Raw genomic sequence first — 23,639 nt, 5'->3', positions numbered from 1 at the left:
AGTTAGGACTCAGCATCGAGTAGGCTCTCCTTCTATCAATGGTGAACCAGTTTGATCCCTTGTGCCATCAGAAATCAACCTCGGTAAGCGAATGGGTTTCAAGTAGCGAAGAAATATCAAAGTGCTTTGAGTCTTACTCCCCAAAGTGCGATGAAGGTTAGTTGGTGTGGTGAGGTACCTATAGAAAGGTAACCACACTCGTCTTCAGATAGGAAGAAGGATCGAAGTCACTTGGGTCTTGCCTACCAAGGTGCATGCTGAACCTTGCTTTGTGCAGAATATTATCTGCTGAGAGGGATGTTGATGCGTTCTCCGACACGCAGAAGAGTCAAAGTCAACAGCGAAGAGAATTGGGAAAGGCGGACCAAAGCAGAGAAGGCAGACAAACAGACAAGGCGGACAGCCGCATTTACCAAAGTTTGATGATCGCCGTGTTGTATACTTTTCCTTTTGGGTGCCCAACTCATCCTTCGCTGACTTTGAGCCAACGTACAAGGCGTCACCCCTTCTGATTCATTAATTCTTCGACCAACTTGTCACAGATGGCTTTCTCTTTCTCTTTCTCTTGGAATTTCCCCATACACCCTGCATCAAATTCTCTTCTTCCCGGGGTTTCTCTCAAAAGCCTTGTTCTAGACGACGTCTCTTCTTCATCCTCGAACAATGAACACACCGACGGACCCCAGCGCTCCCGAGAGGAGCAGTACTGCTCCCACGGCCTTCACGAGTCCAGCCTCCCGTCGTCAACAAAGGAAAAAACGACAACAACCTTCCGATGAGTCCACGAGCCCAAGAATCGACTCCACAATCGATCTTCGTCAAGGCTTTCCAGCACCACTCCTCCGATGGCCGTTGTTGACACACCCCGTCGGGCCAGATGCCGACGAGAGGATCAACTGGCAAAGCGCACGTCTGGTCATGCTGGATATCATGGAAAAACATGGGTTTAGACAATTCTCCATGTCCGTCGTCAATCGCTTGCCTGATCCCTCGGCTGGCCGCCTCCCTGCGCCCGAACATAACCAGAACTTGACCTGCCTGATCATCACACGACGAAACCTAAACACAAATTCGTGGTATTTGGCGCTCAAAGACATAGAGGAGCAATTCGAGATGGGAAATCTTGCTGGCTTCACAGTCGAAATCGTTGACCCTGAGATGTTCAAGCCGCAATTTCCTGGACCCATCGGCCCGCACGAGCCCATTGTGCCGCTCTGGCCGGATCTGAGGCCTCAAATCCTCAGTCAGCTTTGGGAACTGGACTGGTTCTCGTTATCGGTGGTTCACTTCGGACGGCGCTTGGACCCTCTCAAAAACCCTGTCACACTTGTCATCGGCACGCCTGAGATCACTTGCCATACTTGGGATCCACTGATTAACGCAATCCAAGGCATCCTCAATCAATCTGGCCTGGACGACGTTGAGGTCGCGATTATCCCGGCAAAGCATCCATTGTCTGCTTTCGAGGATCCTTCTACTTCGGATGATCCCCCTGCTTTGGATATCATCACCGACCGAATTCTCCCAACCTCGGCTTTCCAGTCTGACATCGAGCCGGGCTCGAGCTTCGGACCCGATGGTCTTATTACTACTGCGACTCTGGGCGGAGTTGTGAGACTTCGGGACGGGAACGGGAACACCGAGGACATGGTCATGAGCGTCTTTCATCCCTTCAGAAGCATCGTGGGTCAAGAACGCGAAGCCAACGGCCTTCGACGAGACACGAGCTCTAATATCAACATCGTGGTCCCATCCAAACAAGACCGTGACGAGAAGCTCAAGTGGATTGAAACGTTGATTCAAGACACGACTCAAGATATGGTTCAATACCAGGAGAAGCTTGAGTGGACCGGCGAGGAACGTTGGCAGAAAGCTCTCGACATACGTGTCCCCGAGGTCGAAAGATATCAAGCCGAGAAGAAGATTGTCGAGGCATTCGACCCATATGCCGGGGTCCTACGGGCTTATTCTGGATTTCAGACCCAAAGCCTGCACGATTGGTCACTATCGGCAGTATCGAATCGCGCGTTAAAGCTCAACACCCTCCCTGCGAGGAGTGAAAATCTTCCCTTCTCTATGGATGCATCTTACCATCCATTGTCATCCGAGATCAAGTACCGCTCCGCACAAAGTCCTCAGTCCGGCGAAAAAGTCTGGAAAAAGGGCCGCACGACAGGCATCACGTCGGGAAAAATCAGCCATCTCAGGACAGACATCGCTTTGCCTAATTCTCTGGGCCAGAAAATCATCTTCACTGGGTGGGAAATTACCCCTGATCCTGATCAGACCGGGCAACGCGGGTCCTTTGTTCGGGGTAGAGACTCGGGCGCATGGGTTGTAGATATGGATGGAAGTTGGCGTGGTATGGTATTTGCTGAGCTCACATCCGGAAGTGGTGTCATGGAGGATGTTGAGGTTATTGTTCAAGATGTCGAGCGCATGACGGGCTGTACACTTGAACTACCCTGATGGATTCAAGCCGGTACATCGATCAAAGGTCCGCCACCATACATACCACATCACATCTGATCTATCCATCTCCCTGCGCCACGACCTATGGACGAAGGACAAAGAACGATATGACCACGATGAGCATTGGAAAAGGTAGGTATGCATGAATGCATGGATCTTCTTTAGCGCCTTTTTTGTGAGGGTTTCCTGGTCTTCGAAAGCGAAGCAGGAAACGGAAAGCGAAGAGTCGATGGGAAAAGATAGGACTGACCCTTTCTCCAGACTGCCGAGGATGGATAAATAGGCACAGGACCTGACCAGGTGAGATGAGATGAGACAGACTGAAGCGAAATGAAATGGACTTTCCCCCAAGTCTCCTGCGAGAGGAATTTCTCCATTTTCCATTCATTGGGCGCTTCTCGTTGTTACTTTTCCCCATTGTCCTGACAAGTGTACACCAGTGGCCTCCTTCCCTCTTTCCCCTGGCTGGCAGAGCACTCAGATGGGCAAGTCAATCGAGTGTACTCGTCGATCAGTACCTGGGTTATTGCTGGAGGATAGACAATAAGATAGAGAACAGGAACGAAGGATGAGAAAAACACAAAGAGAAAACAACCCATTGGATTGTCCAGTCCGCAGGGCAGATCATGTCTGTTCCACGGCAATAATTAAGTCACACTCGAAAACGAAGAACCCCTAACTGAGTTGGTATGTAGCTAGGAGGGAGCAAGCAGTAACAAGACCTAGCCAATAAAGCGCCCAAGCTGAAGCGACCATTCCAATCCTATTCGGCCGCTGTCTTACCTGTGTCGAGAACTGTTTCCCATTCACGGTCGTCCTATGCATTCCCGACCGTTCAACCCACGCAGATCCCCATTTCCCAAAAAAGACGATGCCCATGACTAGAGAATTCGTTATGTGTCATAATGTAGTTAAACTCTCTCAATCACAACTCTCCGTACATGAATTCGAGAATCTAACATCTCCACCTGTTCACGGGTTCGCCTTTGATATTACACTCAAATCGTTGTAGGAGGCGGTGTTCCTGAACTCGCTCCTGATTCATTTCCTGTCTCTCCTACACCTTGTCCTCGGCACATCGGACAACTGTTTCGGCCGGTAGTAAGCCACTGCGGATCATAGTTAGCCTGACATGTCTTCGTCTGTCATGGTTCAAACTTACCTCATCAATACACTCTCGGTGATAGCGATGTTGGCATTTGGAAAGACGACGCACTTCTTCCGAAGAGACATAATCTGACAAGCATATCAAACATCGCTCACCACTATTGATGATCAAAGGTAGGCCATCGTCTGTTGCCATCGAGTCCCCAACAAGGTTTCCCTCTTGAAGGATTAGGCGGAAGAGCCCTCCAGACGCTCCTACATCGTCCTGCGTTGCAACAGGAGGCTTGACTGGACCTAGAAGAGCGGACAGCATCTGCATGTCTTCGTATGATGGATGATCGGTAAAGAGGCTGGGCATAGTGAACGCTGGATGATCAGGTGAGACGTTGGTACCGACAACATAGATCAACCAGCTTCTGCCTACCCCAGGTGGAGGCGGGTCAGGTTCCACCATTCCGTTCCGTCTGGCAGCTCCTGATCCAAGCTCCGGCCGACGAGCAAATTCCGAGTCACTGCGTCTTCTTTGTCGAGCAATATTAAATGATGATTCGGAGGGTGGAGTTTCCAGTGGAACTTGAGTACGATCTTCTTCCAGATCAGGGAGATTAGGTGATTGCACGGCTGAGGCAGAGGAAGGTCTTCTTATGGGTGAAACTTGGCCACTTCTTAGATCTGCTGGAGTGGATGGTGGGGGATTTGGACCTGGTGGACTCTCCGATAAAAGAGTGGGAACGCTGTTGGTGTCGGGCGTTGCAGGGTAAGTGGGATCGAGGGAATTGGAGGCTCGAGAACCAGATGCTCGTGTCCGTTGATGCCGCTGGCTTTCGTACTGAGCAGGGAAGCTAAAGTTGGTCATGGAATGTCGTCGGTGGCTAGGTCGTACTCGAGTACTCGCGTCCGAGCGGCGAAACAAAGCTCCCGAACTTCCGTTTCGCATCACATTGGCGGGCGGGAGAAAAGGAAGGCTCAACAGGGTGTCTAGACTGGGGCCTAGTGTGCCATTTTCACCATTGTTATTATCCTGCCCGTGTGGTAGTGATCGGACTCCCACCAAGACCAGGGTCACAGATCGGTCGGTTTCTGGGCCCGCAATTGAGTCCAAATCCATCTGATTCGCATCGCGGGATTGGGCCTGTGATGCGATTGGGGACCCATTCTCGTCATTGGGGAACTGAAAGACTCTCATAAAGTTGACCGGAGGCATATCACCATCATTCGAATTCATGTCGATGGCTTCTCCGGCTTGTGCAGTTGCCGCGTCTTGAAGTGTCTGTACAAAGTTCTGTATGCTACCGTCAAATGTTTCACCCAAATGACGCCCGCCAGTATGGCCACCACTGGCATGTCCTGACAATTGAGCAGCTATTGCGGCGGCCGCCAGTTGTAATACCTGTGACAAGGGCGGATGCTCACCACGACGAATCAGGCGAGTTGAACGGGATCGCAATCCTGGTTGGAAGCGTCGAATAGTACTCATGCCCGAGGTGACCCTGGGTCCCGAGAGTAATGTCCTGGCTTCTGGTTCGACTGCATCCAGTTCATGTGGAGCATCTTCGTTGTCATGACGAGGATCGGTGGGATGTAATGAAGGAAGAAGACGATCGGACTCGTCAGCAAAGGTAACACGCGGCCGGGCCACGGATTCTCGAGAACCTTGAGTGGACTGTAGTTGATCAGAAGAACGGGCAAAAAGACTAGAGATTCGGGAAGGAAACGAGATCGAGTCTCTAACTCTGCTAAAGCGATTTCGAAATCGGATAGAAGATATTATGGGAGAGGAAATTCGAGTTGATGCATCCATTTCCATGCGAGGAGTGGCGGATCCGGATGGGGAGACCGATTGGCTAGGTGAGTGGAAATCTGGGGTGACGGAGAAGGGAGGAGGTGCGTGAGTGGTGGTGTCGAGATTGTTGTTGGCGAGTCTGGATATGGACTCAGTCAGGGACAAACGGTTATCGGTATGGCTATCATAACTTTGGCGATCTCTTTCTGCTTCTTGTGGATGGTCATACAGCATGGAAGTGGGATCACCACTCCCCAGTCGCAAGGCACGTCCTTCGGCAGCAGTCTCTTCACCACTACTCAGTAGGCCACGGACCACCGAGTCAGGCAATACTCGGGAGCCCAGTCTTGACATGGTAGAACGTCGTCGAGGGGCGTAATGAGATGGGGATATGTCCGGCATATCAACAGGCTGCACTCCCACCAATGGTCTATTTTCCTGCTCATACTCGGTCTCATTTCCGGGGTTCGTAGATGGGGTGGGTATATGGGGGTTTGCCATGGAATCAGATGGATGGTGACGACGCAAAGAACCATACAAGGTAGTAGCCCGCTGACCTGCTGCGCGTATTGATTGTACATTTCTTCGGCCGAGACGGGAACTTCTTCCCGTAGGTCTAGTATCATGATTGCGATGGGTCAACTGGTGGAGATGTTCATCGTCGACCTGCGTACGAGGAACAGATGAGCTATTGCCCATATTGTGGAATGGGGGTATGCTTGTCGCAGCGGAAGCCTGATGGTCTTAGGGTGTCATGTCCGAGGAGTTGTGGTTGAGTGAAGCGGATAGAACGCACAACGGAGGGGCGGTAGTGGTAGAGTGGCTTGTCAGCAGGTCAGAGAAGTGATGGCGATGGCGATGGTGAAGGTGATGACGATGGAATTCATCAAGACGGAAAGTGAAGGAGTCGGTGGCCGATTTGGAGGTTATGAAAGGTGGTGTATGATCAAACAAAGCAGGTTTCCATAGGCGAACAGATACCTCGCAAATGAATGCAGGCGAAAGTAATACAGAATGAGATGGAGCAAATGAAGGGGGAATCGGTGGATGGAGAAGTCGTTTGATGTGGGATATTGGTGTTGGTGTTGGTGTTGGTGTTGGTGGTGGGTGGTGGTGAAACTGGTTTGCATCGAGGTGCAGGCACAGATGCAGATGCAGGTGTTGGTTGTTGGGGGGAAGGCCAGCCAGCCAGCCAGCCTGAACATGAGCCTGAGCCTGAGCCTGAGCGCCTTTGACTGCCTCACAAGGAAAGGCTCCTGAGGTTCAAGTCCAAGGCTGAAGTTCAACGGCTACGGGCCAACTGCAGGCAGCAGTTGGAGCCACAGCCGAAGCCAAAGGAGCCTATTTAATCAATAGCTGCAGATCAGGGCAGATACAGGTATCTATGTTACCTACTTAGGTACCTGGGTACTCGGAGGTAGCCAAGTTCAGCTCGGTCACGGCCAAGGTCGTTCCTTCCCCAAGTCGATAGTCGATAATTCCTTCATGCTTCCTTCCTCCACGTTCGTTCGTGCCTGCCTCATCAGCAGTTTCCAAGAATCACACACTCGGGCCGCTCAGGGACGGAATAACAGTTGGGCCGATCTCATTTTCCATCAATTGCAAACTTCAAGTCGTGTGCAGGTTATCAAGACTCGGATCTGTCTGAGGCGCTGAAAGATACCACTCACCACCCACCCGTAATGATATAATCAAATGAAATGATTCCACTGCTCTACAATGGCCATCTTCACCACTCCCTTCAAACCTTCCCGTCCTTTACAAACTACCAAACAACCCAGCTCACACTCCAGACCAAGAAGCAAGAAGCGCAAGAGATCCAATACAACTCATCAGGAAGAAAACCATTCTGGGTCGGATGATTCGTCGTCTTCAACTTCTCGAGACGATGCTCCCAATCTCGACTACATAGCTAGTCTCTCTCCTTTGGAAAGGATCCAACACCGACTTGCTGGCCTGCCCTTTGACCAGCCTGTTCCACCACCGCCTTTTCCACACGCTCCTCTGAAAGAACATCATTCAGCCCATCTTGCACAAGATGCAATTTCTACACACATTTCCACTTCTAGGTCTTTACACTTCCAACACTTGGCCGTCTTGACCACCATCATTCACCGTAGTATGGTTGCACAAGATTATGCACGAGCTTCAAGAGCCATGGGTTTACTCCTACGCGACTCAACCGTTGCCAATGATGCCCCCATCAGAAACAAAGGCTTCATGGGAATTGCTGCTGAAATCCTGCTCAGACAAAACCGGGACCCCAGTTCTTCTTCCTCAGCGCCCGAGTCCATCTCCGCAATCAACCTGGAGAATGCGAAACGATTTTACGAGACTCTGATCATCCGACATCCTTACCACAAGTCATGGCCCGACTCGGTCAATGCCATTGATTTTTACCTTGCGCTCTTCAATATTTGGATCTACGCTGTGTCTGTCTCGGGTACTGAGCATGATTCAACTCCAGATTCACCTCATTCCGATCAGCTAGATTCACAATCTCCGGCAAAGGTGAGAGAACTTGAACAAGCTAATCAAATTGCAACCCGAATGGATGAGTGTATGACAACTCTTCCCTACATGGATGAGCCGGAATTGATTCGGCTGAGAGCCATGGTCGATTTATGGCTCGCTGACCTATATGAAACGTGTCATGCATTTGCTGTGCCCCTAGATCAGGTGAGCGATACAAATAGTCTGGATCTTCCCGATTATTTCCACCTGGCACAGCAATCTCGTGAACGCGCACAAGCGCGTCTCATAATATTGGAAGGTCAGCCGAACAGCTCCAGCCCATAGAAATCTGAGACGATGGGAGCGAACACCTGCACCCCATGGGAATTCTCGCACCAGACTTTGGATGACTTGCAGCAGATCGTTGCTTAGGGCTTGCTTGCAACAATTCTGTTGTGGGCACGTGTGTCAAGTCTATCAGTTCGTTCGAGCTGTCTTGATCTAGCCTCGATTTGAATTCCACTGAGGATAATCCCTGGCCAAGCCTTACGGTGCACGCTCCCAGTCCTCCACTCTGATTCGTTGCTTTTGAACCCTTTTGACCTGCTACTGTCGCCCATGGTCTCAACCTCACGAACTAGTCCCGCCGACCATGGAATCCGCACATGCGATAATGGCGGTTTCAATGAACAGCCGCCTTCTTAGAACGCTTTTCACCTGGTTGTCATTGCCACTCAACTCATCATATGGTCCAAACTGTGTCGATGATTCGTCAGAGTCCTTCGCTCTACTCTTTCCAGACTTCTAAGATTAACAGAAGCCTCATGATCGAATTTGTGATTCATAAACAGCATAACTTAGAACCGTACAATGTCTAGGACGATTCTTTCGTTCTTTCCATCTCTGCGCTCTCTGTCGTTCTGCTCTTTTGTTCCTTCATAGAAAGGTACTTCACGATGGACTTATTCAGACAGGTCGAATGGCAGCGCTTTCATGACCATCAAGTTGACATCGCGCTGATAGGCATGGGTGCTTTTGTCCTCGTGACCATTTTATCTTATTATTTTTACAGTCTAGGAAAGCAGCTCACTTTGGACAAACTCGGCATTCATCCCTATCTTCGTTTTGCTTATGTCAGTTTTTTCAAACCGCATGATTCGAAGAAGGATGGTGGACAACAATCTGCACTGGAAAGCTTCTATGCCGCTCAAGTAGGTGGGCAGGATTCTCAACTCCCCCCTCAACTGACAGCCTCAGGCCAACGTGTATGATGCAACTAGAAAACGGCTTCTTCAAGGGAGGGAGGATATGCTGGATATACTAGCCGCCAAGTTGCAATCTAAAGCTTCCTCTAGAGAGAATCGCAAACCTGTCTGGTATGATGTTGGAGGTGGCACCGGCTACAACATCGAGATTATGGACAAAATCGTGGGTATCGAGAGCTATTTTGATCATGTCTTCCTTGTGGATCTGTCACCCTCTTTATGCGCGGTTGCCAATGAGAGAATTCGTCAACATGGCTGGAGGAATGTGACGGTACTGTGCCAGGATGCTCGTTCAATCGCCTGTACAGCGGCGTCCGCAGATCTCATTACCATGAGCTATAGCTTGTCCATGATTCCAGACTTTTACAGTGTGGTTGACTTGCTCACGGGATTTCTTGCCCAAGACGGCTTGGTTGGCATTTGTGATTTTTATGTCCAAAGCATTGTGGATGTCTCTTCCAGAAATTACATTGGAGGCACTTTCAATCGTCATGTCAATTGGGTCGGTCGCATGTTCTGGCGCACTTGGTTTGACGCTGATCGTGTCAACCTTGATGGTGGTCGACGAGACTATCTTGAGTATCGGTTTGGTACAGTCTTGTCAATAAGCGAACGAAACTATCTGCTCGGAGGGTAAGTCGTCCTGTTCCACATACTGCCCCGGACCCGTGGATCCCTTTTCTACTGGGTGGCACCACCCGTCCGTTTTTCTTTGCTTACATACTCAATTTTTAGCATTCCTTACTATATCTTTGTTGGATGCCGGCGAGATGCAGATACTCTCGTAGGAGATGGCCAGAATACCATTGAAAAGATTGATGCAGCGCTCACAGAATCGCCCTACCTGTCGCCGATGAAATATCGAGAACAACAAACACTCGACGAACAGCAAGACATTCCCAGATCAAAGCTATACGAATCAGCCATCATCAATCTCAGTTCCAATTTGCCACTTCCAGCAGCATTCTATCAACAACACCACTGGAGAATACATTACAACGATCTACTTCGGAAACATCAGCAATTCGGGAGTGAATATATCTACGCATTCAATTGGGAAGATCCAGCGGTTGACCGACAACTTTTGAAAATTACGAAGAACGATGTCATTCTCACCATCACCAGCGCTGGTGACAACATCCTCGACTATCTCCTTGAACAGCCACGCAGAATACATGCCGTTGACCTCAATCCCAATCAAAACCATCTCCTCGAACTCAAAGTCGCCGCGTTCACGGCCTTATCTCACTCGGACGCATGGCAATTATTCGGTGAAGGCCGTCATCAAGATTTCCGTAGTTTACTCCTTCAAAAACTCAGCCCTCACATGTCAAGTCAAGCCTTCCAGTACTGGTTGAACAAGACGAACGTTTTCACCTCGACTGGCGGACTGTATGAAAGTGGTGGCTCCAGGCACGCCATCAAACTGATTCGTTGGCTGATTAAGCTATTTGGCATGACCACCAAAGTGCAAACTTTTTGCAAGGTCGAGACGTTGAATGAACAACGCGAAATCTGGCCGACCATTCGAAACTTGTTGTTGAGTTGGCCTTTACATCGTGCCGTTGTCTCGACGGAATGGTGGGCATGGAAAGCCGCCGGTGTACCTCCAGCTCAACATGCGTTGATCTTGAATGACTATACCCAGAGACCAAAAGCGTCGAAAGGAAAGACCAATCCCAGCGAGGCGATTTGGCAATATGTTGTTGATACGCTGGATCCGGTGGTGGAAACCACACAAGTCAGCAGAGACAACTATTTCTATTATGTATGCTTGCAAGGGAAATATTCGAGGAAGTAAGTCCCAAACCCAGTGGCAGCTTCAGCCACTGGTTGTCACTTGACAGATTCAGTATTGAACCGAACTGACATAAAGTAGATGCCACCCTCGATATCTAGGACCCAAAGCACACGCGAAGCTATCCAAACCTGGTACATTCGATGGTCTCCGCATTCACACAGATGAGATCATGGAGGTCATTGCTCGAATCAGCCCTTCTACACTGACTATTGCAATTGTGAGTCCGCTCTTGAGCTCCCATCGGGCGTCTCTTGCCACTTTCATTGTGCCAGGCCACTGACACTAGCATTATCAACCCACAGCTCATGGACTCAATGGACTGGTTCAACCCCGCCGAAGATGCTGCCCAGCAACAAATCCTCGCATTGAACAAAGTTCTCAAACTAGGTGGTCGGGTCTTCTTCCGTTCTGCTGCTCTTCGACCTTGGTATACCGATATCTTCGAGAACAACGGCTTTGAAGCCAAATGTGTTGGTCGTCGAGATCCAGGGAAATGTATCGATCGGTAAGAATTCTTCCTTCTTTTTTCTAATGCAGGCCTTCCAGACGATAATGCTAATGGATTCTTATCAGTGTCAATATGTATGCTTCAACTTGGATATGCACGAAAAGGACTGTCATGCACACCAACCCAGGTAGTCCTACGGCATTGTCAGGAAGGTTGTCGATATCCTCATCACCAGCTTCATCAAGGAAAAGCACTGCGGCGTCATTGGATGACTTGACGCTTACGCCTGCAGCCATGGCTTACTAAGTGATGTGTACTGCTTTGAGAGTGCAGAACCCAACTCGATATCATGAATGACTTTCCAGTTCATCCAACAAATTTATTTCTGCTACGACGTCACACAAAGACCGTGATACCGGACAGAGGGAGGTGGCTATTGAGTTGACCCTTGCACAGACTGGATTGGCGACGAACAGATCTGCGGATCCGATGAAACGATCGTATAGGTGGTATGGCAGTACCCACGCCGGGCAAGGGGTAGAGTCAAACCAGACAGTTAGAAAGAGAAGTTAGAAAAGAAACAATTGAAAAGGCTCGTGTTCAAAGAATTTGATAACCCTAGCTTTGTGAAAACTCAACTGTACAAGATTCATTGCACAGCATCGACTAACGAGGTCGTCGAGACTCTGAAAGGATGGTATGATTCTAGCGATCATGACTCGCATCAGTTGCTCTGCCATCCGATTTCAAACATGACGAAGAATAAGCCCAAGCCCCATATATTTCCAATACAAGCGCATAACAACTGGGGTATGTGACAATTCCATTGCCGAAGCACCCCACTCAAACGACCAGTACTGCGACACCAGCTTAGATCCATGGCAATATCACGCGCCGCCCTCGCGCTTCGCATATTCATCCTCGATGCGCTCTTCATACTCCCTGCCTCTGGCGGCCTGCTCACTGTCCCCCTCCCCCGTCGTCTCATCACCATCATTAGCGCCATCACCATCCGACTCCGTCACATCCTCGATCCTCCGTGCTCCAGCACCAGAAGAATGAAGAGCAGACGCAGACCCAGACCCAGACCCAGACCCAATGCCCGTGGGGAAATACCTCGTCTCGTCGACGCGTGGCTGGCCCGTCTCTTCGTGGGTGCGTCGGATGGTCGTGCCGTCGCGGTCGGACGAGTGGGCTTGCTGCGTGCTGTGGGTTGAGTGGGATTGGGAGGAGATTTGAGGGTTGGACCGGGAGTGGGAATTGGAGGAGGAGGAGTGAGAAGAGTAGGATTGGGAATGGGAGGAAAAGGAGCTGGAGGAGGTGTAGCTGTATGAATTGGAATTGGAGTGCGAGTTTGAGGACATGGTTGGGTTTCCTGGTTTGGGAGTAGGTTGGTGGTGGTGATGTTGGTATTTAATGGGTGGAGGAATAATTAAATAATTATATACTCTGTCCAGATATATCGAAATACTCCAGGAGTGGGTTGATTGTCTTCGGATGGAACAAGTATATCACGAATGATCGAAGCCAAGGGGTGGGTTTATCACTTGTTGAGATGGAAGGTCAGAGACGAGAGACGACGATCAATATAATATGAAGTCATTGGAATCCGGGAATGATCCTTGCAAAACCTCGAGTCTCAATGACGGGCGGAGGGCGGAGGGCGTTGCGTTCGCTCTGGCCATTCGCTACCCCAAGAAATTCCCTTTTGTGGAGTGCTAATTAGCTCTTGGAGATTGTTCCTTGACAGATAGAACGAAGGTTCATAGGAGATAGCTATTGGGGTGGCTTCTTTTCGTGCTTAGATAGCAATATCGGGGTTTGGGGCTTGGTGGATGCGATAATATAATTGTACCTTGGAAGGAATGTCGAAGAGGAAAGAAGACGAGCGAGTATAAATGCCAGTAGATACTGTTTTCGGGGCCGGATTTATCTGGATTTAAACCTTGGTTCAGCGTCAGGTGTAGCGTAGATTCATAATTCATAAGGCTTCCTTTTATGTGTTTCATAACAAATACCAGGGTACCTAGGTATATCTCTCAAGGTTTGAATACTTGCATACTTCGATAACAGTACCATGATGCGTCTAAACCAAGACATCCTCCGTCAAAGTAACAACTTCAGAATCCATCTCGATATCCTATATTCGTTCATCTAATACAGTATATATTTTCCCTCGTGTTTAGACTCCTAAACAATCTTCTCCCCTCTCCCCGTCGATCTGCTCCTCGATACGCCCTTCGATACGCATCGACACGGAGGGCCTGACCAAATGTTGAAATCAACCATTCATTTTTTTTCTCTCCTCTCCTCCTTTCCCTTTCTCTTTACGCCTTCCTCATAGCAATATCCCAATGCTTCTCACTCCGTGCAACAAGTCCGTACTTCAGCGCCGAGACTTCAAATCTGTCAGCATCTGTCCACATGCGGGTCAATGCTGATATGGAGGATGTGAGATCGGTCGCCTTCTCCAATCAAGACCCGGAATGCGCTGCAAATTGGAGTACGGTACGTGGAAGAGTTCATGTGTTGACCATCATATTATAGCTTCTCACGGTCAACAGAGCAGGAAGGTCCTCGTCCTGACAATCGGACTTGCACTCGCTTCTAACAGCACACTTGGTTCCTCACTCCCAAGCGGCGCTTCTCACTATCTGTCCAAAGAGTTCAACGTATCAAGCGCCGAACAGCTGGCATTGCCAAACTCCGTCTACCTGATTGGATATGTCTTTGGGCCGCCGCTGTTCAGTCCACTCAGCGAGATGCATGGCAGAAGAATCGTCATGCTTTTGACCTTCTTCGGCTTCACAGTCTTCACCCTGGCTTGCGCTGTAGCACCAACGTGGCCAGCCCTGTTGATTTTTCGCTTTCTCTCGGGGGTCTTTGCATCGGCGCCAATAACAGTTGTGGGCGGCATTTTTGCCGATATCTATGATGACCCTGTGAGGAGAGGTCAAGCGAAAGCCCTGATCGGAGTAAGACTATTACGAGGGAAATTTCTGAAGTGCTGACGGGATTCAGTTGACTTCCTTGGGTCCAATCATTGGACCTATCATCTCGGGCTTCGTATCACCGGTCTCGTGGAGATGGACTTTTTGGGTCGGGCTGATCATTGCCGGTGCAACTTGGCCGCTTGTTCTTCTTCTCCCAGGTACGAGATTTGACATGGATTTTGATGCGATCCACCTGACATCATATGCTTCAGAGACATACCCTCCAGTCATCCTTTTGCGGCGTGCAAAACGAATGAGGGCAGCATCGCCGAATCCTGCCCAGAACACATATGCACCCATCGAACTCGAGGACAATGGATGGAAGCACACCGTAACGGTGAAGCTCGCCAGACCGGTATGTGATGGTCCATCTACTATAAAGGGTCAGCTAACCAGCTAGGTGGTGATGTTCAAAGAACCTATTGTCATCTGTACCTGCATGTACTTGGCTCTCCAATTTGGAATATTCTACATCTTCTTCCAAGTCTACCCCATTGTGTTTCAAGGTAACTTCCCGATTGACTGGTGTTGTTTGGATGTTGACTCCTCTAGGCATATACAAGTTCAACGATGGACTTGCTGGTGTGGCCTTGGTTCCGGGTGAGTCAAAAATCCAAAGGCAACTGAACAGTGCATTGAGATTCTAGTCGGGGTCGGCGGCGTGATCGCTTGTGGTATAGCAATCTGGTACGATACATTCCTCGAACAAGCCAAAGAGCGCAATGCTTCGTGGCCAAAGAGTGAGGAATATCGTCGACTTCCTCTGGCGTGTATCAGCGGGCCGTTAAATGTATCATCGTTATTCTGGCTGGTAAAACTTCCACGACCACACTGCCGGGATCTGGATCTGGAGCTAATTTGGCTGTTTGCAGGGTTGGACGGCCCGATCAGACATCCACTGGATTGTCCCCATGCTTGCCGGAGTTCCATTCGGCATGGGTCTCGAGTTGGTTTTCATATCCATGCTGAATTATCTCGCAGACGCATACGACGTTTTTGCGGCATCGGCTCTGGCATCGTCGGCGTTTAGTCGTAGCATTTTTGCGGTTCTGCTTCCATTGGCTGCGGGTCCGATGTATGAGAGACTTGGGATTCCATGGGCGTGCAGCCTTCTGGGCTTCCTCAGTCTCGCCATGGCAATCATCCCGTTTGTCTTTCTCAGATATGGCACTTGGCTGAGAATGCATAGCCCTTACTGCCAGGAGCTGCTGAAGCTAAAGGAGCGCGAATCGGCGAATACATCACAGATTATGCTGGAATCTAGAAACCCCGAATAGACATCATGGTTTAAACTCGTGAACAGTTCCCACAATATGAGGTCGATGAACTAGAATGTTGGTGGGGTGGATAGTACATGTTGAGAATGATGTCATAGTCAATTGCGAACACTGCTGGGTGACTGCGGGTGACTGCTCAGCACAGTCAGCACCAACAAGCTCCTCAGACATTTATAAGTAGCCTCGTCCCCTAACCGTAGCCTTGCCGCAGCCCTCACTTCACTTCACTCAGGCATCACTTTCACCGGCACCGCCGCACCCTAAATATTCACCTTTATCATTTCAAAGTCTCCAATTTCCTGTCATCAAAATCAGCCTCGCCTGGTTAAGCTGCCTTTGTCCCATCCGACGCCATCACCGTCTCTAGCTGTTCTATTGTACGGTCCAAAGTCCATGGTTCAAACCCCGGCTGAAGGTGAAAGAATGCGCGAGAATTTTCGATTCGTCGATTTCTCGGTCTACGGGCTAGGGTTTTCTGTATCACAGGATCTAAGTTACTTCACCCCCGGGCAGGTCGTAAGTGGGGTCAGTTTTTTGTATTTTTTTTAGAGGGTGGAATTTTTGTGGGATAGGAGGGAGGGTTAGAATCGTTGATTATTCTTATATATTTTAGTGGCCAGGCGTTTAACGTCGTTATGTGTGATCATCGCACATCGTCCGATCTATCATTCATATCAAGTCTTCTCATGATGAGCGATCAGCTTCCTCACAACATCTTCCAGAAGATCCACCCTCTGCATCGCGTCCCGCCACGCTTTCGGCACGGTTTCAATACCGTAGAACGCACCAGCCAACCCTCCGTAAATGGCACCGATTGTGTCTGCATCATCACCTAGATTCACCGCCGCAATGGCGCCCTCCTCGAACGTGTCGGTACTGAAGAATGCCCAGAGCGCCGCTTCTATGCTATCGACCACGTACCCCGAACTGCGGATGTTCTCCGACGGTTGGGTCTGCCAATCTTGCCGCGTGTGGTAGTTCTGTAGCCGCTCTCTGAGGACGGGATCTAGTTGATTTGATTGCGCGACTATCGAGGTCGCCAGACTTGTGGCTAGCTCATCTTTGGATGTGCCATTCAGCGCCTTGTATGCCAGTGGTGCGTATAAACCGCAAGCCTGGAAGCAGCGCGGGTGAGGGTGAGTCGGGAGAGAACTCGCCTTGGCCAATTCCACGGCCTCGGTCTCGCTGCGCGCAACCAGCGAGACGGGTATCAGTCGCATCAGGCTGCCGTTTCCGCAGAAAACTGGTCGGCCGAAGTTGGCGGTGATCTGTCGCTGGATCTCAGTCACCACCGCTGCCCGTGCTGCCGAGTTCGGTGCCAAGGTGTCGAATTCGGCATGATTGAGCTGATCGTTCCAGCTGTCCAGCGTCCCCATCGTCGACATGCCGATGTCAAAACACATCCCTGTCGAGGACTGGTAGCCTCGCTGCCACCACGCGATGTATTTCTGCACTTGATCCGCCGTGTCGGTTTTGCCGTTGTTCTCGACGAGCGAGTGAGCCAGGCACAGCGCCATGGATGTGTCGTCGGTGAAGCAGCCCGCGACCAGCCCGAAATTGTCGTTGGGTTGCATGCTGATCACCTTGGGGAAGGAACCGCGTTTGCGGAACTCGACTGGCCCACCGAGGGCGTCGCATGTGGCGAGCCCGTAGATTGCGCCTTGGATTCGTGATGCGAGTGGAGGTGAAGTCGACATGTTGGAGTTACCTTGCCTCTAAGGGGGAGCAATGGTCACCCTGTGGAATTTGAATGTTTATGATCAAGCAGAGAATCTAGGTAACACAGTGTGAATGCTGTGAAACCCGATCGGTCAATACTTGTCCATTGTAGGTTAGTATGTGTCGGTGCTAGGCACTGTTCAGATTCTCAATCCTTCAGTCAAGTATGACTCGAAGTTGGCTGCCTAATTGATCTAGACTCGATATCGGAAAAGACTTACTGTGGGAGCTCATCTGCCTATTTTAGGATGAGATCGTGTTGATATACACCTTAGTATACCTAGGTACCTAGGTACCATAGGTATGTACTTACTCGGAGGAAGAAGGGTGCTTGGCTACCTCTAAGGTCCCTAGGTAGGTACTAGTCTGAGTGACCGTCACCCTCAAAAGGTCACCTGAGATGAAACAGCACATTGCTGATCCCCACGCGTTGATTGGTGGGCGAGGAGGGGCATTGCCTATCGATAAGCCGATAAGCCGATAAGCCACGCCGATCAGATGCCCCGCAGTCAGATGCATCTTTCGGCAGTCACCGTTCAAGTCATCGTGAACAGAAGTCATGAAGACTCAGTCATGTGTTTCTCAAAGGTGTTTGATCATTTGAAAGTTACCTAGTATGTGTGATTGTCTACTCTACCAACCACTGGGCCACTGGTACCACCATAGTTTGAATTGCTTTAAGGATCGTGTTCGTGGATTCAGCAAAAAGTAGACCCACCCCCGCTGGGTATCTCAATTTGTTTCTCATGCCATCAAGTTGTTCTTTTCAAGCTGCTGTTAAGACATATTGTTTCCTCGCAAGTAGAGTAAGGTACAGGGAACTTTCAAGAGGTGTTGTCCGCGTGTGTGTTTATTTCTATCATCCAAGGATTAGTCGGGTGAACTGGGAAATGATCTTGATCGAGGAAAGGCATACGCAGTTGCATTGTCCTGAAGGGCAAGCACCTAGACTTGTAATTAGCATTGTTGATGATCTGGTAGGAATCAGAGTTTGAATACTCACAGGTGCTACCACAGCTGCAAGAGCAAGGACCTGTAGAGTGTCCCAAGTCAGCCACCACCTCTTCCAAACCTGGTGAGGTTGGACAAATCCGGAATGGTGACTTACCCATTTTGTAGAATGTGGGGATAAGCGAGTTGCTTGTGGCTGGAATTGAGTTGTGAAAAGGTGTACTGGTGTGGAATTGAGTGATTGAAGAGAGATTGCTTGTTGCTGGATGGAGGGAGGAAAGGAAGAAGAGAAAAGAAGTGGACAGGGAAAGTGAGCAGGTTTTCCCATTTTAATCTTGACGGCTCGGACTGGCAAGAGCGACCGGCGACCACACTAACCCAACTTCTCCCAACTCCTCCCACTCTACTCCCCAAACCCTTACCATCTCTCACCATTCACGTTCCAGTGGTCCACCGACAAGAAACATGCTCCATCCTTTCAGGCTCTTCTCTCTGGTTTCTGTTTGGTAACCCTCAAGGTAGTTGCGCTTGCTTTTGGCGCTACCACTGCTGCGACGTGGCATGTTCGCCTGCTTCTCGTGGCTCCCAACTCAAGGCTGGTATTACCGACATCGTCCGCATTACGACCACTTCTGATGCTGTCACGAGCCCAATCATCAAACGTCAGCACGTTGAGCTGTACCATCGATGGTCGTTTTTGGTTACTCCATTTCAAACTGCCCAGTGCTCGTCTCGAGACACCCAGCGTTCAAGTCTATACCAACCACTGATATACCACATCGCTGCCATCTACCATGACCACTGCCGCTCACATCACTTGTCTCTGTGGCAAGCATACCCAAGTCTTGCAACTAGATTGTCATCTCCCCGTTGATCAATCAGCCTGTTCCTGCAATGCTTGCCGATACTCCACTGGCGTCTTGTACCTTTCTTGCTTACCACTCTCCAGTCCCCCAACACTGACTCAACACCTCAGAGAGTACAGATCATCCCATAAATTGAGCAGATACTTCTGTCCAGCATGCGGATCCCACATGTTTGTCCACGTCAAGGCACATGACAGTTGGGGGGTTTGTTCTGGAGTGATCGATCGTGTAGTGGGTCTTGAGCAAGTTTCTTGCCTTAGCCTGGAAAATGTGACTGCCCATGAGTTTGTGGGCGATACCATAGATGGTGGGCTTGCTATTTGCCTGGCAGACCCTAATCATCAGCCGGTCTCACTGTTCTTACAGGGCCCAGATGGCCCTAACTTTGAACTTTCTCAAAGCGTTTCCTCCACCCTAAGCCAACGGGGCGATCCTCCCGAGCTGTTATCCTCACAACCTGCAGGTCCGGCAAACCTGGTGGCGGGCTTGGAAGCCAAGTGCCACTGTGGAGGGGTGTCTTTTCGATTGACTCGTCCCAACCCTACCTCGAGGTTATGTTCATCACCTTGGCCAGACCTCCTCGTTCCCTACCATTCGGCTAGTTCGGCAAATCCTGACGACCATAAGTGGTGGCTTCGTAAGGACGAGACTAAATATCTGGCTGGAACCTGCGCCTGCAGATCTTGCAGACTTGGATCAGGCTCACCAATTCAGTGCTGGGCTTTTGTCCCGAAAGTCAACATTCTTCAGTCGAATGGCCAGCCTCTTGACTTTGGTTTCGGTACTCTGACTCAAGTAGAGAGCTCGAAGGACTGTTTCCGAGAATTCTGTAGCACTTGTGGGGCCACAGTTTTTTGGCATTGCCACGAACGACCCGGTTTGATAGATGTTAGTGTCGGTTTGTTGAGGGCAATCGAAGGCGCCAGAGCTGAGGACTGGTTGGACTGGTACACAGGCAGAGTGAGCTTCTGTGAAGATGCATTCGACAAAAAACTGATTTCAGATCTGGCGGCCGGCTTGAAAAGGCTCAAATCTGGTGAAGAATGAGGGTCAGATCAACAAAGTCCAGCCAAACTTGGCCTCTACTGACGGAAACCCCTAAAGCTAACTCAAATGACAAGCTTTCCAGATGGTCATTTCTATCGTTAAAGTTGTGACGGACCTTCAGCAAACCTTTTGTCAAATGTTATGTTGGTATATTCGCATGAGCCCAGCACCCCAGTCGCGAGCATTCTCCAAGAGTGTCGATGGAGGGACTGAGATGCAACTAACCAGCAGGTGTTGTCCGGATTCCAGTCATCCTACCTATGTGCATATTGCGAGTTAAATATCTCACTCACGCTCCATCTCGTGGATCATTGAGCATGGTCCTCAAAACACAGGCTGGGCAAGGAAAGTACGCCGATTGGTGGACGGAATATGTATTTGTGCTCTTGGTTGCTCCGACTGCCGTGATGATCTCCAGTGCCAAGGTCTGTGATAAAGTGGCTTCCATCCCTCCTTGACCATGCTGGCAACGGGTATCTCGCTGCTCGACATAGAGACTCTGCCAGTCATTATTTATGTACATCAACACTAATCAATCATACCTCTCAGAAGGTAGTTCCACCACTATCTGACCTGACGACCATGGCTGAATTGTATGACGTTGCCCACCGTCGACAATCACTTCCGATGCCTCCAATTCTGGTTTACGGTATATTGATGAGCATTTGGTGTGCCCATCCCCACCAGAATGGTCAGAAGCCTTCCGTGTGGCGTTAAGTTCTGAAGAATGACGCCGTCGAGCGATGCCCCAAAAAATCATTCCTGCGATAAATTTCATCGCAACCACAACGCCAACCACGATGCCCGATATAGCGCCCGGTGTGAGCGAATTGCTCTGCGGCTGTGGTACAGAAGTCGCCGATGATGTATCCGTGGGAAATGCAGCACACCCCGTCCCGGATTTGCCAATACCGATGGGTGACTGAGACTCGGTGGCCTTTGCTTGCCACAGCATCAAAATATCATCGTCGTAGTTGACATGCAGATACGCCGCTTGTAGAAATGTCATTCCAAGCTGTGGGAAGTCATTCTCGTTCACATCTTGCAACGGGTTGATCATTAGCTCTAGGACGGAGTCGTTGACGCTGATGTCTCCTTTGTCGTCGAACGTGTAATAGTGCTGCACGAGCTGGTGATTGGGGATGATGATCTCCATGGTTTGGTCGATTGTGAGCTTGAGATCTCCCTGAAATCTAGACATCAAGGCTAGTTAGGGCCAACACTTCTTGACCGGGCTTTGGAAAATTGCAGAACTCACATGAGGCTTGGTGGGTAGATGAGACCCCATAGATTGGGTAGCCCTCTGGCTCGGTCCTGGGCGCCACCGTCCGTGAATGATGGTGGATGAGCAATCATCCATTGCTCCCACAACGCGGGCGTCACGGTGATCAACGGAAAGTCTGGTCTGATGCAATAGTTGACTGTCTGTCCAGAAACCCCACCCATGATGCTGGCCGATGTTCCGTTCGGAAAGTTCATGGTCATATCCGAGACTGAAACAACGAGGCCCGAAGGACATAGTGTTGCATCACCGAGGCCCGTGGTGTAGTTCTGACCACTGATCTTGGCTACATCCACGCCTCCGAGAACAAGGTTGCCATCAAGCTGGTGCTCAGTGGCGGTGCCGGTTTGACCCCAGTAAAGTGAATAGCTGCGAGAGGCGATGCTGCCTGCATCCCGGAGCATGGTAAGCAAACTAGAATCCCTCCCTAAGCCCAAGCTTGAATAGTCTCCGAGGTCCTGGCGAGGAATACCGAAAGGATAATGCTCCACTGCAAAAGACGTGTTGATGGTGAGAGTGTCTGTGTTAACCAGTACCTCGTCGTCGTTCAGAGCCAGTTGGGGATCCAATCTGCTGAAGTCTCGAAACCCTATGCTGTTCGCTGATAACGTGGAAGATGAAGATTCGTCAAAGGCTCCCCCTCGAGCGGCAATGCACTGCTCTATTCCACCAGACTCACACCGCGGGCTCTCATCGTAGAAACAGGAGTTGTTGCGACTATTTCCTCACAGTCAGCATTCCCAGACGGGCCAAATTTGGATGTTTTCAATGGGAGGATAAACTTGATGTAGGGAAGGCAATGAATGAATTACCTAGAAACGGCGACGGCTAAGCGCTGAGGCGGCGTGCCAAGTTGGATCTCCAAGCCTCGACGGGTTTTCTGCCCTGCAAGAGTGACATTCCGTACTGGCAGGCTGATAGGGGTTTGAACTTTCGTGTTGCAATTATCTGCAGCTGAGTGCGGAGCAATTGTCGCCAGCAGAAGCCAGAGGAGTGAGGATTGATTCACCATTCCGAGTTGACGAATTCAGAAACTTTCCAGGTCTTGACCGTGCGAGTAAATATCGATGAGAGAAGGAACATTGCATTCAGCAGGGGAAAAAAAATAAAAAGATCAGAGAGCCATAACAGAACCTCCGCGATCTGACTCCCTTACCGGGCGATAAGCTCGATCAAAGCTGCTCCTTTTGGGTCGACATTGGAACCCAAAGCCTCGATGTCGCAGTTGATGCCGTCGCTGGTTTCATGCTCCACGCCTTCTTTCATGGCGGACGACAGAGAAAACACAGTTGGAGTGTGAAATGTTTGTTGTTCTCCAGTCATGTAGTGCCGAACTCCAATCTCTGTGCTAGACATTTCAATACTGTCCGACAAATGTTTCTGCTCTTCGGGGCAAGTGTCGTAACCGAGTCAAAAACAACTCACCGTAACAGCGATATGGAGAGCCCAAGGATTAGCAGTGGTGGAATATGCAAGATTCCGTTCCTCTTGATCGTACCTAGGGGGCGCCGCCCTTCACTGCAAGGGAGGCTGCAGGGGGCTTGGCTCATCTCCGTTTGTGGTATGTTTCTGAAGAAATGACCTGTAATGTGACTTGTTGGGAACATAGCGACGCGTTTTGTCTTTGTCACACAATTCAAAAGCCCAGTATAGACATATCATGGAGTTACTCATCCTTCAAGTGCGTCTACTGTAGTGTATGCCAAAGTTTGCGTGGGATGCCTGGCTTAGTCATGAGTTCAAAGCGCAGGGCTTTGGCTGTTAGCTCGGCAGCCTTGTTTCTGGTTGGCTTTCTATGGTTGGCGCATTCGATTTTCGACTCCTTGAGAGCTGGCCCAAACCAAGTGACCCAAGTCCGATATGGCAGTTCGCACATATTCAAAGGTCCACTTGCGGGGGATAAAGTGATCGTGATGGCACGGGTCACAGGAGAGAACATCAGTTGGGTCAGCGAAGAACTTCCAGAGTGAGTACGGTCTGATACACCCCAGCACAGTTTCTCCCCGTCGTCGCTCTGGTTAATAAGCGGCGGTAGCTGGCAACACGCCATTTATCACATGGATGATCCGAAATGGGTCCTGCATCCCCCACTCAACAAAGGTCGCGAAGCCATGGCATATCTGACATTCCTCATCGACCATTACGACATCCTACCGGAAATCATGGTCTTCTTG

At 50.0% G+C, this 23,639-nt stretch overlaps 8 protein-coding genes across 8 annotated transcripts; 4 read left to right on the top strand and 4 right to left on the bottom strand.

Moving 5' to 3' along the window:
- Nucleotides 1–663: 663 nt before the first annotated feature.
- LTR84_006780 (uncharacterized protein) lies at nt 664–2,469 on the top strand (the record flags this gene model as incomplete). Its single annotated transcript, XM_064850338.1, has 1 exon — nt 664–2,469. One exon carries the CDS (start codon nt 664–666, stop codon nt 2,467–2,469), a length of 1,806 nt encoding a protein of 601 aa, XP_064702820.1.
- A 1,001-nt stretch (nt 2,470–3,470) lies between these two features.
- On the bottom strand, nt 3,471–5,716 carry LTR84_006779 (uncharacterized protein; the record flags this gene model as incomplete). The annotated part of the gene is made up of 2 exons (XM_064850337.1): nt 3,471–3,581; nt 3,635–5,716. The coding sequence occupies 2 exons, from the start codon at nt 5,714–5,716 to the stop codon at nt 3,471–3,473; spliced, it is 2,193 nt and encodes a 730-aa protein (XP_064702819.1).
- A 1,365-nt stretch (nt 5,717–7,081) lies between these two features.
- LTR84_006778 (uncharacterized protein) lies at nt 7,082–8,161 on the top strand (the record flags this gene model as incomplete). Its single annotated transcript, XM_064850336.1, has 1 exon — nt 7,082–8,161. One exon carries the CDS (start codon nt 7,082–7,084, stop codon nt 8,159–8,161), a length of 1,080 nt encoding a protein of 359 aa, XP_064702818.1.
- Nucleotides 8,162–8,772: 611 nt separating this feature from the next.
- LTR84_006777 (uncharacterized protein) lies at nt 8,773–11,521 on the top strand (the record flags this gene model as incomplete). Its single annotated transcript, XM_064850335.1, has 7 exons — nt 8,773–9,027; nt 9,074–9,714; nt 9,817–10,878; nt 10,961–11,099; nt 11,155–11,387; nt 11,456–11,464; nt 11,518–11,521. 7 exons carry the CDS (start codon nt 8,773–8,775, stop codon nt 11,519–11,521), a joined length of 2,343 nt encoding a protein of 780 aa, XP_064702817.1.
- Nucleotides 11,522–12,217: 696 nt separating this feature from the next.
- Nucleotides 12,218–12,694, bottom strand: LTR84_006776 (uncharacterized protein; the record flags this gene model as incomplete). Its single annotated transcript, XM_064850334.1, has 1 exon — nt 12,218–12,694. One exon carries the CDS (start codon nt 12,692–12,694, stop codon nt 12,218–12,220), a length of 477 nt encoding a protein of 158 aa, XP_064702816.1.
- A 1,060-nt stretch (nt 12,695–13,754) lies between these two features.
- Nucleotides 13,755–15,600, top strand: LTR84_006775 (uncharacterized protein; the record flags this gene model as incomplete). Its single annotated transcript, XM_064850333.1, has 7 exons — nt 13,755–13,838; nt 13,895–14,305; nt 14,352–14,678; nt 14,724–14,829; nt 14,876–14,923; nt 14,971–15,113; nt 15,196–15,600. The coding sequence occupies 7 exons, from the start codon at nt 13,755–13,757 to the stop codon at nt 15,598–15,600; spliced, it is 1,524 nt and encodes a 507-aa protein (XP_064702815.1).
- Nucleotides 15,601–16,274: 674 nt separating this feature from the next.
- LTR84_006774 (uncharacterized protein) lies at nt 16,275–18,431 on the bottom strand (the record flags this gene model as incomplete). Its single annotated transcript, XM_064850332.1, has 6 exons — nt 16,275–17,313; nt 17,541–17,557; nt 17,633–17,660; nt 18,236–18,264; nt 18,323–18,336; nt 18,428–18,431. The coding sequence occupies 6 exons, from the start codon at nt 18,429–18,431 to the stop codon at nt 16,275–16,277; spliced, it is 1,131 nt and encodes a 376-aa protein (XP_064702814.1).
- Nucleotides 18,432–20,715: 2,284 nt separating this feature from the next.
- LTR84_006773 (uncharacterized protein) lies at nt 20,716–22,731 on the bottom strand (the record flags this gene model as incomplete). The annotated part of the gene is made up of 3 exons (XM_064850331.1): nt 20,716–21,376; nt 21,442–22,182; nt 22,622–22,731. The coding sequence occupies 3 exons, from the start codon at nt 22,729–22,731 to the stop codon at nt 20,716–20,718; spliced, it is 1,512 nt and encodes a 503-aa protein (XP_064702813.1).
- Nucleotides 22,732–23,639: the final 908 nt, after the last annotated feature.

This window comes from Exophiala bonariae, assembly GCF_035927105.1.
Source record: "Exophiala bonariae strain CCFEE 5792 chromosome Unknown scaffold_26, whole genome shotgun sequence".
NCBI lineage: Eukaryota > Fungi > Ascomycota > Eurotiomycetes > Chaetothyriales > Herpotrichiellaceae > Exophiala > Exophiala bonariae.
This window is presented reverse-complemented; position numbering and strand designations above follow the sequence as displayed.